The 20,304-nt window shown below is 34.6% G+C and overlaps 1 protein-coding gene across 3 annotated transcripts in view; it reads right to left on the bottom strand.

Annotated features, from left to right (window-relative positions):
• Positions 1-20,304, bottom strand: part of LOC136222135 (uncharacterized) — a 35,835-nt gene extending 15,531 nt beyond the window's left edge. The window contains exons 1-18 of one of the 3 annotated variants that reach the window (XM_066009627.1): positions 19,928-20,304; positions 19,670-19,843; positions 19,378-19,473; positions 18,633-18,702; positions 18,197-18,330; positions 15,148-15,288; positions 14,901-15,058; positions 13,239-13,407; positions 13,054-13,152; positions 12,297-12,374; positions 12,133-12,192; positions 11,880-12,037; positions 10,476-10,677; positions 9,435-9,554; positions 9,257-9,342; positions 9,009-9,113; positions 1,265-1,363; positions 361-449 (exon numbers count right to left, since the gene is read on the bottom strand). In XM_066009627.1, the coding sequence (XP_065865699.1) occupies positions 361-449; positions 1,265-1,363; positions 9,009-9,113; positions 9,257-9,342; positions 9,435-9,554; positions 10,476-10,677; positions 11,880-12,037; positions 12,133-12,192; positions 12,297-12,374; positions 13,054-13,152; positions 13,239-13,407; positions 14,901-15,058; positions 15,148-15,288; positions 18,197-18,330; positions 18,633-18,702; positions 19,378-19,473; positions 19,670-19,843; positions 19,928-20,035 (2,146 nt within the window). In that variant the 5' untranslated portion in view covers positions 20,036-20,304. Of the gene's footprint in view, positions 1-360; positions 450-1,264; positions 1,364-9,008; positions 9,114-9,256; positions 9,343-9,434; positions 9,555-10,475; positions 10,678-11,879; positions 12,038-12,132; positions 12,193-12,296; positions 12,375-13,053; positions 13,153-13,238; positions 13,408-14,900; positions 15,059-15,147; positions 15,289-18,148; positions 18,331-18,632; positions 18,703-19,377; positions 19,474-19,669; positions 19,844-19,927 lie in introns of those variants that run through there. The other 2 variants (XM_066009625.1, XM_066009626.1) reach the window with 2 other exon arrangements.

Here is a 20,304-nt window from a genome sequence, read left to right as displayed (position 1 = left end):
CACTGTGTCTGTCGTAGTTTATTTTTGCATGGAGTGGAGGAGACTCTTCTTTCTATATTTAGTTATGACTCTTGATATTCTTATTTAAGAAAACGTAAGAATATTGCGAGAAAACCCTCAGGCGCGCCTTGATCCAGGCTCTGAGGCACAAGGCGAGAGCCTTTTGTACAGCGCCTCACTTTCTGCATTCAAGGCTCAAGACCTTGAGCCTTGAGTGAGGCGCGCCTTTAACAACTATGGTTGATACCATAGATGAAACAGTTCTGAATTTAAATTCTCGCAATATTCTTACATTTTCTTAATCTGAGAGAAAATGGATACGAGACTATCTCTTTTAAATAAAGAGAGTAATAGATATACCTGATATTGCTAAAGGATTGTCATATTCATTCTGCTCAGAATCTATCAAGAGCATTTTCGCCAGCTTTGCAGAAATGAACAGCGATCCACTGGAAGAAGCAAAGTGAAGTACATTTAGAAATTGAAAACACAAACAAATGACATGCTAGACAGTTGAAATACATTACACAAACGAAGGTGAACAATCCAAGACGGATGAAAGCAAAAGAACAAGGTGAAGAAAAAGATCATTAACTGACTAAGGCATCTAAAATTCTTACCTTGACCTAGCCTAGTCCCAAAAGCAGAATGACAACAAAAACAATCCCATGTTAATAAAATTATAGCGCAACTGATATGCAAATAGTTTAGAACCAAGTTTAAATTGGTCTATGCATACTCCTGTTAATTGGGTGCACGGTAGATAGAGTGGGTGGGTAAAGATACCAAGGTCAAAACCGACAAATGAGTGAATGAAAGTCTGAAAGGAAGTACACAACCCAGAACAGATGAAAGGAAAAGAAGGCGGAAAAAAATCATTAATTGCTTAAGGCACCTAGTATTCGTATCTTGACCTAGTTTATCCCCAGAAACAGAATGTCAACAAAATCAATCCTTCCGTCCTAACAAAGTACAGCACAAGTCACACAGCAATTATTTTAGAAGCAATACTCTTATTCAATGGGTAGAAAAAGGATAGAGGGGCAACTGGGTAACAGCCAGTTCCAATTATGCATTTAACTAAGATTTATATTAATACCTCTGAATCGACTAAGTCATGCATAAAGGAGAAGTCAGGAAGATTTGACAAAAGCATAAAAAAACAGTTCTAAATTCCACAACTGACTCTGTCGTCTCCATGCTGTATCAGAAATGCCTACTGTTATAACTAATACAGAATTCATAGTTTGATCATAAGCAATACCTTGATAAGCCATCATGGCCAACTTTGAAAGTAGTTGTCTTTAGAGTCATCTCGAATATATTTGTTCTCAGAGAAACAGCAGCAACATGAGAAGGAGCACTATACAAGAAGGAAAAATAACTAGATTAATGACATGACTCATATCATTGAGCTTGGCTTACAAATAGAATATTCTTTGGAGAATAGCAAAGCCATGTTTGGACTATGCAATGGAATCAACAGTAGATTACTTAGTATGTTACAATGTTTGGTAGCAACCCTTTTTGATCTTGCAATCTAACGAGGATGACATGCGTTGTTTCCCGTTGTTTAACAACCCATTAAATCTTGAGCATTGTAAAATACCAATCTAGTTGAAGGCACATACATCATATTGTATAAATTGTGTGTGCTAAAATGTCAATCTTCACTCAATAATCATCGTTGTTTTCAACATATATAATCTACCAAGGACATACATTATTATCAATTTGATAATATCATAAGGAAACTTCGAAATTGCAAAATATATATAAATTCGAGAGTGCGAAATGATTTTTTCTATTAGAATGTGGGAGTATGGTTGAGTTTCAAACTTGTAATTTGGGACTTCCTTCAAATCCCTTCTCAATTTATTTATTTTTTATATGAAATCTCATCTTTAGATAATTTAAACCTCATTGAGGCTTGGTCAAATACACTAGTATCTACTCATATTTTCAAAAATTATTTTTGATTTTCCTATATTTTGACTCCACATTATGAGGTCATACAGTCAATTTTGAGAGTTGTCCGTCAAATACATGTCAAAATACCAATTGTGCTCTTATCAATTAATTTAAATTGTCTCTTTCTTCTTTTTCATCCTTTTTTTAATCCTCCAAATCAGTTTATTACTTTTGAAACTAAAAGAACTCGTTGCTAAATTGAATTTTAACTTTTAATGAATACTAATAGAAGATTTGACAACTAAAAAATAGCTATTAGTTTGTATTGGGGATTGTTTAAATTTGTTAGATGTTAGTTAGAAAGCTGTTAGTATTAGTTTCTGATAACAACCCAAATTATTCTTTGAATAAGGAATAAGGGAAAATTAATAGAAATAATGGCAAACCATTATTCATTCTAAAAGAGATATTTATGCATGATTAATGTGGAATTAATGATAATTAATGCAGGGGCGAATATGCAAATAATGAGGAAAAGGAAGGAGTCTCTAGCATTATGCCACGCCACGTGGACCATGGCGAGATACGCCATAACGAGATACGCCCGATGAGAGCGAGTAGCGGAGACCTGCCATAGCTCTCAAGGAGAGCGTACATACGCCTTGACGGATCAAAGAATACGAAAAGGCATCTTTATTACCATCAATGAATGGGAATAAATACAATTAAATGACAATTAATAGCCATTAAAGGGGAATAAAAACTTGACTGTTCGAATACCTCAACTCTGAGGGTTTCAATGCTAAATGCTGGGATTAATGGAGAATTAATAGCAATTAAAGATGAGTAATGACATGACTCTCTACCTGCTTCCCCATTAATGTTGAAGGTTACAGAAACCTATATAAATACCCCAGCTTCCTAGGATCAAAGGTACACTTACTGATTCTCTGCTTTTGTGCTTACAGTTTATTCTCAGAAATATTACTGACTTTGACATCGGAGTGTCCCCGGCCGATCCCAACGGCGCCTCACAGGGAAGTGCTCTGATCAAGGATTTTTCCACAAGTTATCAGTTTCTTATATAGTTATTAGTTTGTTAGTTGTGTAAGTAATATCTGACTGCAATAATTATGACTTATTTTTTATTAACAGAACATAGAATATTTATACAAGACAGAGTTGGACAAACCTAAACCAACTCTAACTAGTAAACCAACTTCTAATACAAGACCTAAACATATTATACGTGAAACCTAATTGTATTCTAATACAACATCCTTATCACCCCCCTCAAGTTGTGCTGGCCGGGATCGCACTGACAGCTTGTCACAAAGAAAATGAAATCTCCCGCGATGCAACGGTGTAGTAAAACCATCCGCTGTTTGATCAACTGTAGAAATGTATCGCACAACTAGTACCTTGGAAAGAACTTTATCCCGGACGAAATACAAATCAATTTCTATGTGTTTACTGTTGCTATGGAATACAGGGTTGGCAGTTAAATAAACTGCCCTTAAATTGTCGCACCATAAGATGGGAGAAGTTACTGGGAATCCGATTTCACGGAGTAACATTAGTATCCAACTCAGCTCAAATGTGAGCTATGCAATCAACCGATATTCCGCTTTTGTGGATGAACGAAAAACAGTAAGCTGCTTACGCGAAGACCAAGATAGGAGGCATCTCCCGAGAAATATAGCATACTCGCTGGTGGATTTTCTATCATCTTGATCTCCACCCCAATCAGCATCCAAAAAACAGTGCAATTGGACAAGCCTGCCACCTCGATGTAAACCATACGAGCAAGTCCCATGTAGGTAGCGCAAAATGCGTTTGACGGCCAGTCAATGCGATTCACGAGGGGCGTGCATATACTATGAGACTTTATTGACTGCGAAAGAAATAGCAAGACAGGTGAAGGTGAGATATTGAAGGCTACCCACTATACTCCTGTACATGTTGGTATCTATTAACAATGCTCCACCCACAGGGCTCAATTTTTCAGTGGGATTTGCAGGGGTCGAAACAGGTTTACTGCTTTGCATATTTGATTTCTCAAGAATAGCCTTACAATACTTTTTGATGGAGAAATAGTCACATGGAACTCCATTCAACTTCGACACCCAAACAATAATGTAGTCGTCCCAAATTCTGAATGGAAAAGTGAGACTCCAAGAACTGAACAAGTTTTGTAAGCATACCTGGAACATTTCCGGTAACCAGTAAATCATCAACATAGATCAAGCAGAACAATCTAACAGGGCCACGGTGATAATAATACAAAGAGCTGTCTGTTTTTGATCTGTTGAAACCAAATAGGAGTTTAGAAGTTACCTTCTCATGCCACATGCGTGGTGACTGTTTGAGACCATACAATGATTTGTGCAATTTGAGTCATATAAACCTCCTTATGTAAATCACCGTGTAAGAAGGCATTTGGGACATCCAACTAAGTAATACTCCATCCAAAGAAAACAGCTAATGTCAGAATGAGATGGATAGTATTGGGTTTGACCACTAGACTGAAAGTTTAGAAGTAATCTATCCCTGGTCTTTGATGATAACCCTTGGCCACTAATCGTGCCTTATACCTCTCTATTTGGCCATTCGCCTTTGTTTTGGTTTTGAAAATCCATCTACAATACAACCAATTTGATTAACATTTGGAGGTAACGGAACCAAGCTCCAAGTGCCATTTACCATTAATGCATTGTATTGTGATCCCATAGCATCTCTCCATTCCTTTGATTTTGAAGCTTGTGAGAAGGAGAAGGAGATCCTTGAAGAGCTTGAACCAGTGGTGAAGAGGTCGTACTATTTTGTGTATCAGCTGATAACTCAAGGTCAATTGGAATGGCAGATAGAGGACATGAATCAATAATCGGAGTTTTAACTGCCCCTGACGATGTGGCCGACCCGATGTGCGGATGTTTACACGAAACTGTTGATGTAGATTCAGAACCCTTTGGTAATGTTGTAGGAATTTTTAATGTGACATCATTAGAACCGGTCGCAGAAGGTATCGACGTGGAAGAATCTAGTTGACGTATCAGGAGAGGAATAGTGATTGTGGGAGTTGTTAATAAGGCTGGTCAAGAGTCATGGATACCAGTAAATGTCTTTCTCAGATCCTTAAATGGAAAATCCTGTTCATCAAACAACATATGACGTGAGATATAGATTTTTCCTAAGACGGGATCAAAACAATGATAGCCTTTATGAAGTCGACTATAACCTAAGAAGACACATTAGACCGAGATGCAAGTTTATGTGGACTATATGGGCGAAGCCAAGGATAACATAAGCAACCAAAGACACGCATTTGAGTATAATCTCGAAGTTGGCCAAATAGTAACTGATATGGAATTGCAAAATTAATGGTGGATGTAGGTAATCGATTGATTACATACACTGCAGTATCAAACGCATATGACCAAAAGAAGACAAGCAAACAAGCATGATTTAATAGAGCTAGACCAGTTTCAACAATATGATGATGTTTTCTTTTAGCACAACCATTTTGTTATGGTGTACAAGGACAAGAGGATCTCTGAAGTATTCTGTTATCTGAAAAATATTTTGTGTGTCATTTGTATCTTAATAATTCTTTCTCTTTTCAACTTTTTTGGCTCGTTAAATTTTGATTATCTAATTATTGTAATACAATATTATTGTAATACACACATGAAGGATCAATATAATTATCAAATTAAAACAAAACAAAAAGTTGATATTAAAAAAATATATTTTCAAACTCATTTGAATAAGTTCTATTAATTTTGCACTATAAAGAGGTAAAAAATACCACTTTTATGGAGTTAAGGGGGTAAATAAGACCATAAGGGGTGAGAAATATCACTTTTATGGAGTTAAGGGGGTAAATAGGACATTCGATGAGTTGGGAAGGGGTAAAATGACCAATTTGGACAAGTTAAAGAGGTGAAAAATACCATTTTTATAGAATTAAGGGGGTAAATAGGACATTCGATGAGTTGGAGGGGTAAAATGACCAATTTGGACAAGTTAAAGGGGCTGAAGGAGCATTATGCCTTTGTATAATGATCAAAAAAGAGAACATAATATGAATAACCATCATTAGATTTAATATAAGAGATCTAACAGAGATTAGGTTCTGAGAAGCTGAAGGAACAAATAACACATCTTTGAATTTAAGATTTTTACCGTTCATAAGGCACCAACAGAGACCATGATATTCAGAATGAAGTGCAAGATTTTCCAAATCGGGGGTGAGATGACGAGTAGCACTGGTATCCATGATCCAAGGTTGATTTCGGTTAGCAGTTGCAAGATGATCGGAAGGTTGATTGTTCTGTCGAAGGCTTTGATTGAAATTTGGTGAAGAACAATTACGAGAATAATGTCCTTTCCCGTTACAGTTATAACATGCTATTGCAGAGTAGTCAGTGTTAGACACCGATGAATTCGAATTGCCGTGTCCGGACTGAAATTGTTGTCCATGGCCGCGGGATGCGCCTTGGTTGTTGGACCGTCCACGACCGATATTTAATCCAATGTCGTATCTCAAGCAAGTTGGATTTCTTCACTGATCAATAAACCCAAAAGGTTATCATTGTGATAGGCTCGAGGCGAGATTCTAGAGAGCGAGAAAATGGTCTGTAAGTGGCTCCAAGTTCTGCCATAATACAATCAACAAAATCATCCATATTCATAGGATGTTGTAAGGCTGCCAACTGATCAGACAACATTTTAGCCTATTGCATATAAGTAGAAACGAATCATTATTTTTCTGAAGGGTGAGAAGTTGATTCCTTATTTGTCGAATTTGAGGACGTGTGCCAGTAGCAAAGGTTGTATGAAGCTTATCCCATGCTTCTTTGGCAGTGTCTAAACCCACTAACTTTGGGAGCATGTTATCAGATACGGACCCATAGATGATTGCAAGGACTTGGGAATTCTGGGCTTCCCGATCATCCACATTCATGCCTGTTGGAGGAGCTGAGATCGAGACGTGAGAAAATAAACGGGCTCCTTTCAAAATATTGGTCAGCTGGCTCTTCCATAGGAGAAACTTAGAAGGGGTGAGTTTGACTGATAAATTGTGACTTAATCCGACAGTTTGTGATTGAGAAAAACTTAAAACTTGTATTATTTCCACCAGAAACTCTGAATGAGTGAGACCCTGATGAGGCAGCTGGTGAGGAGGATTGGATGGACATTGTTGAAAGGTGTTGTGAGAAGAAAAATAACAACTGACCCACAAATAATAATAAGTGATCCAGGAAAAAAAATGATGTGTGAGAAACAGAAGCAGAATTTAGAGAACAACCTGAGAAGATTTGACAGATAATTAAACCCTTAGAGCTCCCATACCATGCAAGTAATATCTGATTGCAATAATTCTGACTTACTTTTGATTAACAGAACATAGAATATCTATATACAGACAGAGTTGGACAAGCCTAAACCAACTCTAACTAGTAAACCAACTTCTAATACAAGACCTAAACACATTATATGTGAAACCTAATTATATTCGAATACGACATCCTTATCAAGTTGTTTACACGTAATATATTTAAGGGGCATATATCATATCGTACATTGCATTTCGTCAATTTTGCTCCGTCTTTCTATTATTTCAAAAAACTCTTTTTTTCTTCATTCTTTCTTTTTTTGTCTATCTCATATTTTTTTTCTCATTTCCTGCTCCACAAAATGTTTTCAACCTTTTTCAATCTTAAAAGTTCAAAGTTTGTTTCTTTTTTCTCTCCATATGGTATTTCCAAAACTCATTTTTGTTCGTTTTTATTTTCTTTTTATTTCTATATCTTGATTTTGTTTCTCATTTGGTGCTCTACAAATTTAGAAATTATATTCAACCTCTTTCAAGCTTATTAATTTATAGTTATTATTTTACATTTCTTTAATCCTTGACTACAATTTATTTTTCTTTCCCTATACTATTATTTCCAAATAACCTTTTTTTCATTCTTTTTATTTCTGTATCATGTAGTTTTTTCTCGTTTGCTGCTCCACAAAATGCAATATTTACTTTCAACCTCTTTCAATCTTATTAATTCAAGTCATTATTTTACATTTACTAATCCTTGATTAGTTTTATTAATTTTTTCTTTCCCTATATTATTAATTTCTTTCTTAAAGTCCAACTTAGAATTTTTTATCACATGGCTAAATAAACATAATAATGTAATGCCCGTTACACTTCTTAGGTTCTTTTTCAATTATGCATCCAAACATGGTATTGGAGTGATTTTGTTTCATATCCATTACACAATCCATCCTAGGAAGCACCGACACAGGTACTCGTACAGATATGAGTACAGCAAGCGGCATTTTTTAAAAATATGAGTACGGCGGGGACGCGACAAATTATATATATATATATATATATATATATATATATACACATTTTGTAATGAAAAATTTAAAAGACTCTGAGTTGAAACTTGAAATCAGAAGAAAAGGTAATGGCTGGTAATGATATTATCGATCTAATGTGGCTAGAAGGGGCTTTAAATTTTAATATGTTAAGCCAACTAAAAGTATCAATCAAAGGGGTTGGTAAGAGTTTTCCTATCTAAATCAGAAGACTCTGTGTAGTTAAGGTTTTAACTTCTAAATTTTAATTTATTGTTTTTTACATAGTAAAGGGGCTGGCGGCTGCTAAGGTAATTTAGGTTTTTTTTTTTACATATCAACCCAGCTTTGTGCAAAATTTATTTAAAAAAGAACCCTATATTTTACATAATTAACTTAGAATCCGTGTCCCCATATTTATTTATTTTTAAATGAAGGCAACACTTATTTGGCGTGTCCCATGCATATCCATGTCCCCGAAGTGTCCGGCACTTTGTACGTTAACCTCTTAGAAGTGTCGAGCCTTCATGGAATACATCCCATCACCCCCATATCAAATCATAGCCTAAATTTGAATTGCTAACAAGCTATTATAGGTACAGGTTCTTAAAGAGTTATAATACCCCAGATACCATCATTAGAAAAAGAAAAGTAAATGCTTATATACAAAAATTAATAAATAAGAAAACATGATTAACAAATAATCACCCGAACAGAAAGATAGGATGATTTACCATTTCAACATCTTTGCCAAAATACTAACACCCACAGACATCACCGCACAACCTTCAGAACTAGGAGACAATTTTTTTATCACAGCAGATATAATTTCAACCACCCTGCAGCAAAAAAAAAAAAAAAAAAAAAAACAATGAACATAGATAAAAGGAGAAACACAGAATGGAAATGAAACCAAAGCAAAAAGAACAGTGAAATGAGAATAAACAGAATCAGAATGAAGATAATGTCTTCAGTTGATTACCACAAATTCCCTTCCATTTGCCTATTCATGTCAGGTTCTTGAATATAAAATGAATTTCCAATGTTCATCAAAGAAAAAGTTATAGCCTGAAAATCAACATGACATGAGAATGTTTGGCTGGAAAAGCATAAGCCTGAGACATAGTCCAACTGACAGGATATCGAAGTCTTAAAATCACCTTGTTGAAAGAAACCATCCGATTAATAAGGTCAAGTGTGAGATAAACATCATCATTGCTCTCCGAATACAGCTCTTGCGCAAGACGCAGGATCAGGATAAGCAGCCCAGATTGTGCATACTGCAACCAAAAAAATTCTTTTTAGTGGAAAGGAACAGTTAAAAGATGTATATTACTTCATAAATAGTTTTTTGGTAGATTTACTTAATAAATAGTTTGAATCAATAGTTTTATGTATTTTGGAGTTTCCTAGTCAAGCAGATAGTAATACTTGCACTGGAAGAATTTAAATTTAATTAACTCTTTCTCAAATCCACAACCTTGTATTTTTTGCTTTGGCCTACTCATAACAACTTCTCTCTGACCTTCTTGGATCCATAAACAGAATATGCTATGGTGTCAGACCAAAGTAAACCCCAAACCAGAAGTGGCAAGCGCCAGAAGTGAAAAATGAAAAGTTGTAAGGTGTAACCACAACAGAAATCACATCCTTGGAATGTGACAAACATAACACTCACAACCATCTTGCAGAAACTGATCAACTAAAATGAGATGAGACTATGCCAAAAGGATGAAATTTACTAAATGAAAAGTATAAGCATGAGTGCATGACATCTTCCCTACAATACGCAAGCATGGTACTGATACATAGAAAAAGAAGAGAAAGGTATACAGAAGATTAGGATCTGGTTCCTGACAATTCAATGTCTCCAAATCAGGATGTTACTAATGAGCTTCTGGATGAACAAACCAGAAATCATGTTGTATGCAATGCATATCTTTCATGAATAACTTGAAAAGTTAAGTGTCATCAATGAAAATATGGATTAGAGGAAGGAGAGGACATGTTAAATCACATCCATCAAGCTATATTTTTTTCATATCTTCAATAATATAAGCCTTGTATGCTACTAATTCAACTGCCAAAAAGAAAAGACAAAAAAAAAAAAAAAAAAAAAAAAAAAAATACAGAGGAAGAGAATTGAACTCAACATAATTAACAAACATTACAAGAGAGTTCAAAAGAATTAGTGCATTTACCTCCCAGCGCACAAGAGCAGTATTCCCACCAATAACTTTTAGGACATGACCACGAGTTTTCCTGGGAATAAACAAACTTTCCACCCCCGGAACAGGCAATGGCAGGTTAGTCTCAACAATTTGTGACATGTCGTCCATCAGGGATTCATTAGTAACTTGAAACAAGGATGATATACCAACAGATTTATCAAGAAAGTTATACCTGTTCACAAGATCAAGATAAAATATATAAGCACACAATGTTTGAAAAACAATCTATCATCAAAGCACAGATCTCAATATACGAAATAAAGAGCTCATTTGAAAACTTTTGAGTAAGAAAATGATGATTATGAACACAAAAATTCTAATTCTTCTCTTCTCCTAAGATTTTTTCTGCCCTAATCTTACTGTCAGAAATCCTAATCCTGACACCCTGTTATGGAAGTCATAATTGTATATGGTCGTTACCTAATTGTAGGAATCAAATCACTTAATCATAAGGATCATAGAATAAATGTAATTAAGTGTAATTATTTTTTTCCTAGTTTAGGTATCTCCCTCATGTATATATAGGTGTGTTTTCACACCATATGAATACAAGAATTTTTTTCATTCTTCTTTCTCTTTACATGGTATCAGAGCCTAGTTTGGCTTGTTTTCTGGGTTTAACATGAATATCAGAGCTGCCCTTGTGAGCAGACTCTTTCCTGGTGGTTTCAAAGTCAGTTTGCCCTTGTGAGCAGATCTTTGGACCTAGGGTTCCAGGTTTGGTTTCTGGGTTGAGTTTCCTAGTGTAATAATGTAAGCATGGTATGGGTCTTGTAGGTATGGGTCTCCTCTCCTTCTATGTATATATATATATATATATATATATATGTGTGTATGTGTAACAAGTCAAAATATATCAATGTATATGTAGTATCTTAGTTTACATGGTATCCCATGGATTCCTCTCTATTTCCATGGTCTGTAACACCGGATTTATTTTCTGCCTTGTGAGCAGTGTCGGTTTTTTGTTTGATGATGTAAAAGTATTTCTAGATCTGTCCTTGAGAGAAGATGTTAGGGTTCCAGAAATCTGATTTGGATTTTTTATGGTTTGGTTTCTGGGTTTAGTTTCCCAGGATTTATTTTCTGTCCTAAAGAGAATTCATAATTTTTAAACCAACAGAAGATGATGCTCATCAATGTAGAGAAGTGCCAATAACAAAGCAGAAATTGAAGTGGAATGAATTCCATAACAGAGTATCAATGAAGCACCTTGTTTTAATAAAGTTGTGATGCACAATAAGAAGTGCTTAATATCATACTCATAGCTAAACTATCTATCAACTTCACCAGCAAGGAGAAAATAAAATGCCATGCTGCTCGAGGTAATACTGAGGTAAATTAAACCAAAAGAAACCAAGAAATTCCACTTACACGCATTCTGTTGGCCAACTTCCTTCACAAAGTGATGATAAAAGGCGAATAAGTTCTACAGTCCTGAAGGGAAATTCACTCTCTAAGTTACAGAGAAGACACCGAATAGGGCCATCAATAAAGCTTTTCCTATCCCAAAATTGACAGCACAGTGACTCCTGAGAGTGCATGTATAACAGTCTCCTTGTTCAGTAAATGATTAACAATATATATGAATTTAACAGCTGATTGTGGACAAGAAAAATACACAAACCTCTCCTCGATAGATTTTGCAAAGAATATCTAATATGAGATTAAGGGTACTGTCTTCTAACTACAGCATGGGGAAAGAAACTTGTGTAAACACAACATGGGGAAAAAAAAAAATCATAAGAAAATATATGCAATCTATTCCAAATATAAAACAGATGTGGGTACCTGAAGATTTAGCTCATATGAAGCAATAAATGCAGAAATGAAAGTTCTAAAGATGTTGCGACAACCAGCAAGAGATCCCTATATATGAAGAAAATGGGTGAAAACCATTGACAGCCTAATAAACCCAAATATCAAGTACAATATAGCCACAACAGAAAAGGGCAAGTGAGACTAATAGAACCATATTAGCCAGAAAACCCCGTCGAAGGAATAATGAATGTTTTCTTCAAGTTCTAATTAAGCCTCAGTTGGAACAAAGGAATTTGAAATATTGAATTCATTTCTATTGAATTTGCACACTTGGTATGCCAATTTAAAATATGCAATTCAATTCCCTCAAATTATGATTGGAATAAATGAGAATTAAAGTTCATCTGGTTTTATTTTGCCTTAAATACTCTTATGAAGGGTTACATGATAAAAGAGTTTAATATTATTAAGGGTGTTTTTGCCTTTGTAGACTCACCAAAGTTTGTGGAATTGACTCACAAATTCCACCTATTTTAGTAGAATTAATTTACTTTACCTTTACAAAATTCCATGGAATTGAATTTTAGAAACCAAAATCCTAATATCTTTTTCATTCCAAGCAACAAACATGGAAGTGTAAAAACATTCCTTAAAATTTTGTGCAACTCATTCATTTCATAAACAGACAGGCAGAACCATAGAGAAGCAGAGAGCAAAATGAAGAAAAAGATTCGCATGCATAATAAATAGATCAATTTGAACTTTTTAAATAAAGCAGATTACTCACGTCTGACTCCTTTAGTAAGTCACTATCCAGAATTTCTATGAAATAACTCAGTGATGCACTTTCAAATGCTTGTTGTAGATAACCAACATGATCAATCTCCTGTCAAGGAAAGAAACAAGCATCATTTGTAGCATGTGGACATCCTATTTGAAGCAAACGATTCAATATATATATATATAACCTACCATCAGGACAATATTTTCTTCTTTTGCAGGAAGTGATGAAATTAGGCAGACACATACTGCCCATGTAAGTATTAATGGACCAGCTTCTTTAATTTCAAACGCACTGATACTAGATACTAATGCATCCATCTCCTGAATATCAGTTAAGGAAAATACACAAGCACCTGGCCTAAGAAACAACCAAAAACGAACTAACAATCAGAACAAGCACATAAAGAAGAACAAATGAAAAGGAATAAACTTTGGAAGGGAGAAGTGTTAGGAATAATTGAAATTACGATAAACGAAAAATAAGCAAACACACAAGAATTGTTTACCCAGTTCGCCACTCAATATGAATGACTACGTCTAGGGGCACTACCAAGCCAGGATATTTACTATAATGGAAGAGATGCGGATTACAGAGAAAGAGGTTACATATATACTCCTCAAGAAACCCTAACCGTCTGAAACCCTAACCGTCCAAAACCCTAATCGCTTCAGTTGGGCCTATATATATTAGTCTCCAAAAGCCCAACAAGAAGAACTAATTTACAAGCCATTATGCCATAAGCATAACTATTATTATGTCACTTCTGCAGCTATTCTCCAAAATCTGAATTCTTGTATCCCCATTCTATACCAAGCCCACAAAGTCCCCAAAAATAGAAACGCTCTAAATTGTAACATTCTAATCAACTAAAAGGTACAGATTATTCAATTTAAATACAAGAAATAGTTACCCTGACATCTAGCCAATATAGCTTTGGGTAGCAGTACCAGTTAACTATGGGCAATTAGTGGTTTGTAACCAATTCCACCATCAACCAGCAATTAGCTGCTTTAGTTAACATGTTGAACATAGCAATCAATATGTTCACAATAAAAAGGGACAAACCGTTCTTATAATTGTGTTTACTTGTACCGTTTCCTGAAAATGAAATTTCCCTCTCTAGCACACATGCATTTCAGGATCAGTTTACATGTGTAAGCAGAATCCTTTCTCTTTCTCTCGATCTCTTTCTCTCTCTCTCTCTCTCTCTCTCTCTCTCTAAAGACACATAAATATCAGACAAAAAGAAACACAGAACAGTGGAAATTATATAAAACCCTCTTCTTTCACAGAAAATAGGTGACAGCTTACAGAATATTTTCAATCTTGTGGAGAAAGAGACAGTGCTTCAAAACATTGAAAAAATGGTGATGAACTTTTCAACAGGTAATAACCTATTTTATGACATGAATTTGATTATCTTGGCATGATTCCTATTTATGGGGATTTTCATTGAGGCTGGGGACTTATTTCAAAAGGTTTTGGTAGTTCATTTAGTATTACCTTAAGATTAATCCTATTCACTCTTGCATGGTTAGGTTGTGTGGTTTTGGGGCATTACAAAAAAATAGTATAAAGTGAACTAGGAGGTACTTTCACTAAGTTTATAGTCAAGCAAATAATTCACTAGATGATGCACATCAATTGTTTAAAGGATTCAAAAGCATTTAGGTGTTAAATGAAGCTGGCTATTTAATGAGCACAACAAACAACATATTCAAGCGAATGCCTCAAACATGAACAACTACTCTAACATGTTCCCAAAACCCAAAACACATATCAACTCTTTATTAAAATCTACATCTATTAAAAAAAGCAAATAAATAAAACACTAAAAACATAGTAGAAACCTGAAAGGAGTTTCATCATAGACTAATTGAAGAAGATTTTCCAAGTTCAAAGTTTCCATAAGGATGAGTAGTAACTGGACTTTGGCATGATAAGAAGATTTTAGTGCCTCATCTGATACTGCTAATTTTCCAAAGTTATAAGACCCATATAAGATCCCCTGTGGCACAATGTTAACAAGAACAATTACATCGTAAAAAAGGAAGTAGAAAGAACTCAGTTTTCCGCAAAAAGCAAAGCCATATATACCTTGTAAAGAGAGCATAGTTTTTTCCATGTTTCACCATTACAAGTACAGAGTGACTCATAATAAGTGAGGAATAGAATGTTCAAAATCAAATTGTCTTCAATCAGTGTCTCCTCAGCCCACAAAGTAAAAAGATCAGCATCCTAAAAGCATTGAAATAATCCACATACGATGTCAAACACCTTCAATGTTAAGCAAGTAAATGATATCACTTGTATTCTTTAGCGATGAATAAGATCTTAATATGCACAAATAAGTTATACAATTCAAAAAATCATGAGAACAAACAAAAAATAAAGTTCCAATAGTAGAAGAAAGAAACTCTTCTACGTCTTAGGTTTGATCCTAATCTCCTTATTAAAAAAGGAAAAAAAAGAAGGCTATATTTGCTTCGCAGAAAACATTTTCCTTTCAAAATCCACATCTTCTTTGCTGTATATAGGAAAGTTCTTTAAATGATGTTTTTCTACCCTATAAAACAGCTAGCTTGTGTTTAAGGAAAAAGTGAACCTGTTTTCAAGACAGAACTCTTTCGAAACTTCCACAAATCATGAAAGGGGAAATGATTTATCAGATGACCTAACAACAAAGGATATTCCTCCAGTAACTCATAAATGAGTTCATAGAGCTAAAATGAAAATTGTAAAATATAAATCACCTATGCAGAATATTCCTCCAATAACTCGTAAATGAGCTCATAGAGCTAAAATGAAAATTGTAAAATATAAATCACCCATGCAACTAATGTGCTCCAATCTCATTGACTATCACTAAGGCAACATTTCTACAATTCATGAAATTCATTTTCTTGTGCAGTAAATTAGCAGACAATTTTGTCCTCAAAATTCACATCACTTTTTCTCCAACCAAATACTCCGACTCTTTGGAAAATAAATAAAAGAAATTCCTGATCACCGCCATTATAATATCATAATTACACTCTCGTTCTCAATAGGACTTCCAAATTTTGCATTGCACAATTCCTACAAGGTCAAAGACATACCAGTTTTTCTAAGAACTCGAAACCCTAAAATAAAGACGGGGCGGCTTTGCATCTCATTATCCTTAACAAATGCTTCATGAGGTAAAGACTAAATACATTTCATTGATTTTTGGAGCATTGCAATTGGAGTTAAATAAAATTTTAATATTAGACAATTTTAGACTTCATAATTTGATTATCAAAAAGAAACATATTACATTAGAAACATTGATCATAGAAGATAGATAATATATATATATATATATATATATATTCAACATAAAAGAAAATACTTCTCTATCTATTCTAAAGAAAGTGGAAAGGATTTGAGTTCATAACCCGGTAGATTGATGCACTTACCATAAAACGATAATGAAAATTTTAGTTCCATGAATCGAAATTCCTAATTTTGAGATTGGCAAAGTATAATAAGTAGATATATATAAAACTAATGCTAGGGGCCCACCTATGAGCTTGAGCTATTAGGCTAAGTGGTAAGTTGACATGATACCAAAACCATTCATAAGGAAAGGTCCCAAAGTTCAAATCCTAAAATCCTTATCTTTTTAATAAAAAAACATGCAAGGGTGGAATTGTATTGGGCATTCATGTGTGAGGCTTTGTTATTGTTCAGAAACTTGGGTCTTACTCCACCAAAAATATACCTCAAAAGGCAAGATTGTCTCGTAGATATAGATGTTTTTATGCCTCATTAACTAGCCCGTATGGGAAATGGGATGTTTATGCAACCTCTTGCACTCAAAGCTGGACATCAAGAGTGTAAAATTTGCAAGAATGAACATCTGCAGGTGACCCGACATCAGGTGATCCAACATTAGGTTAGGTGGCAATATACCATGTTAAGAAAATTGGAACCAACTCTATCTCGAAAGATAACTCAAAGGGGAAGGAGCGATTGGTTTAGTTAACAAGTTAGAGTGATTAGTTTGTGCTATAAATACTATCATCGGGGTCTCACCTATATGTTTAGTTAACAAGTTATTTGATTGTATTATATGAAGCCGGGGGTAGAGAACATAGAGTGATTGGTTTGTCCTATAAATACTTCTAGATGTCATTTTGAATCAATCTCCCCAACCCATATCCATATAGTCCAAAAAAGTTTCAAGATTTCTCTAACATGGTGAATAAGACATGACAACTTAATATAGTGAATGAAGTTTCTTATTAATCCTTGAAGCCTGTTCACTTCTAAAACTTATTAGAGTGATTGGTTTAGTTAACAAGTTAGAGTGATTGTATTATATGAAGCCGGGGGTAGAGAACATTGAGTGATTGGTTTGTCCTATAAATACTTCTAGATGTCATTTTAAATCAATCCCCCCAACCCATATCCATATAGTCCAAAAAAGTTTCAAGATTTCTCTAACATGGTGAATAAGACATGACAACTTAATATAGTGAATGAAGTTTCTTATTAATCCTTGAAGCCTGTTCACTTCTAAAACTTATTAGAGTGATTGGTTTAGTTAACAAGTTAGAGTGATTGTATTATATGAAGCCGGGGGTAGAGAACATTGAGTGATTGGTTTGTCCTATAAATACTTCTAGATGTCATTTTAAATCAATCCCCCAAACCCATATCCATATAGTCCAAAAAAGTTTCAAGATTTCTCTAACATGGTGAATAAGACATGACAACTTAATATAGTGAATGAAGTTTCTTATTAATCCTTGAAGCTTGTTCACTTCTAAAACTTAAGCCCAACCATTCTATGCTAATAGCTATCTCATGTTTCGTGATAGGCACCACAAGTACCCATATCAAAAATCAATTCCTACCAAGTCCTTCTCAATGCAAATAAAGAACATGATAGAACACAATGTCAACTAAAAGCCAATATGCACCAAATTCAAAAGCTAACAAAATTATTTGTCATAAAAAAGAGTAAAAATCACAACAGGAGCCACATGTATGCATCACCTAGCTTCCAATCATATACAATCACAAATTTAGCAAAAGAAACAAGTTGGAATACATAAATTCACTAGAAATATACCATCTCCTCAGGATGAGTGGAAGACAAAAGGTTTCACTAGAAATATACCATCTCCTCAGGATGAGTGGAAGACAAAAGGTGCTCCAGAGCATAGATTAATTTGTGCTCCAGTCCATCAGAAATCAGCTTCATGGCCTCATCTCTGATGATATTTTTTTCTTTTGAGCTAATGCCAAGATATACTGCACCATTTGCAAGGACTAGCTAAATATATCGATAAATTAATTTATTCACTTAAAATACAACAACCACCAAGCCTTAATCCCACTAATTGGAGTCAACAATATATAGATCCTTCTTTTTCCATCAATCTTAAATAAAATGTCAAGAGAGATCAAACACTTGGAGGCCATTTTAACAACCACAAACTTAATAACTTAATCACACACTAAATATGAATAGAAAGTTTGACATGCAAGTTCAAAAACGAAAGAATCAGAAAACCAAAAAAATGAGGATTCACGAATTTCCAGTATAAACTTACAAGCATGCATGAGAATCTGCCTGGTACACTTGAGTAGGCACTGCCGCTCAATGTAGTACTGAAGCAATATCTTCAAAACAGATGCAACAAAATACATCAGAATTTTTTTCTCATATAGAATAGTTCTACAAAGAAAAAGTATGTCCGAATTCCATAAGTAAACACGTCACAAGGGAAAAACCATTACTAAACACCACACTAACCTCTTAGAATTAGCTAAACAACAATAAAATTTCAAACATTTGAATTGAGAAATAGCTAACAAAGAAAAGGATAACAAACCAAGTATATATATATATATATATATATATATATATATATATACATATACAGTAATCTTATTAAGAAAAATTATAATGGGCAGAAAGCATAATTTAAAAGACAACCAAAATTTAGCAATACTATATGAGAGAACATTTGACCATATTTGTAAAATGGAATTGCAAAGTTCAAAATTCACAATTTCCTAAGCATTCAATTTATAGCATATAGAGAGCTATTTCCTGTCCTTAAAGTCTCATCAAGTTCAAATTTCACAATTTCCTAAGCATTTCAATTATAGCATATACTATTTCCTGTCCTTAAAGTCTCCTCTCTTTATTTTCATCTCTGAAGGGTACATAGCTCCAACATTTTGCTCAAAGGACAACTCCATTTTTAAACATAAAAATAACAACTTACCTCCAAGATTTGATAAAAAAGAATATACAAAATCTAAATGAGCAAAAGCAAGAAAACTACTTACCATGTGAAGATATTCATCAACTACGGAATCAACAGCCAGATCATTGCTCTCAAAAGACCTTTTCACAATAATGTAGGATTGCAACTCATCCAAAGACTGAAACAAAAAAAGTTAGCTTCGATATACATATACTAAAAGAAACGAGTAGAAGGCCAGAAGCAGCAGAAATAAGCCAAACAAGTTGAATTTGCATGAACAAAATTACTCCCAATCTGTAGCATTTTCTTCAGTGATTGTTCTTTAAGGGAGAGAGAGAGAGAGAGAAATAAGGGTGTTAATTGAAGAAACTAACCAAATAAGAACTAATTTGCAAAGCCTTCTCTTTCAATTCAGGAATTATAGTCAATTCATGAGAACCAATTTTCACTTTCTGTGAATTTAAAGCTTCCCTTGATTCGACATTTGGCAGCTTGAAAAGAGATAGTGTGTCCACAAACCAAGCATGATTGTCCTTAATTTTCTTTACCTACAAAATCAGGCACAGAAAATTCTCCGTATTAACAAACATGAAACAGATATCTGTGTGCAGAGAAAGAGAAAGAGCATTTACTATGGGCGGAGGGAGGTCAGAGGAGGGAGGAACATTTTCAAGGTCAGTGAGAAGGGAGGAGAATGGGTCCCACCAAAGAGAGGGATCGACTGACTTAGGGTTGGACATGGTAGATTGTGGAGAAGGTTTAAGAGCTTGAGAAAAGGGAAATTGAAACCCTAGAAGAAGAAGAAGAAGAAGAAGAAGGTAAGCATGAGAATGAGTAGTGACTTAAAACGACACGTAATTCGAATTTTGGCGCTTTTTTAAGATTTGTTAGTCATGAAAGAGCAGTGAAGCCTCAGCTCAAGGAAGCTTTCGTCGAATAGCGTTCAGGCTGATTGACAACTAGTCCTCACCACGGTTCGTGAACGGCTAGTTTAGTTTGCGAACCGTCG

The sequence above is a fragment of the Euphorbia lathyris genome, chromosome 3 (assembly GCF_963576675.1).
Source record: "Euphorbia lathyris chromosome 3, ddEupLath1.1, whole genome shotgun sequence".
Taxonomy (NCBI): domain Eukaryota; kingdom Viridiplantae; phylum Streptophyta; class Magnoliopsida; order Malpighiales; family Euphorbiaceae; genus Euphorbia; species Euphorbia lathyris.
Note: the sequence above shows the minus strand (reverse complement) of the source record. Positions and strands in the feature narration are given on the sequence as shown.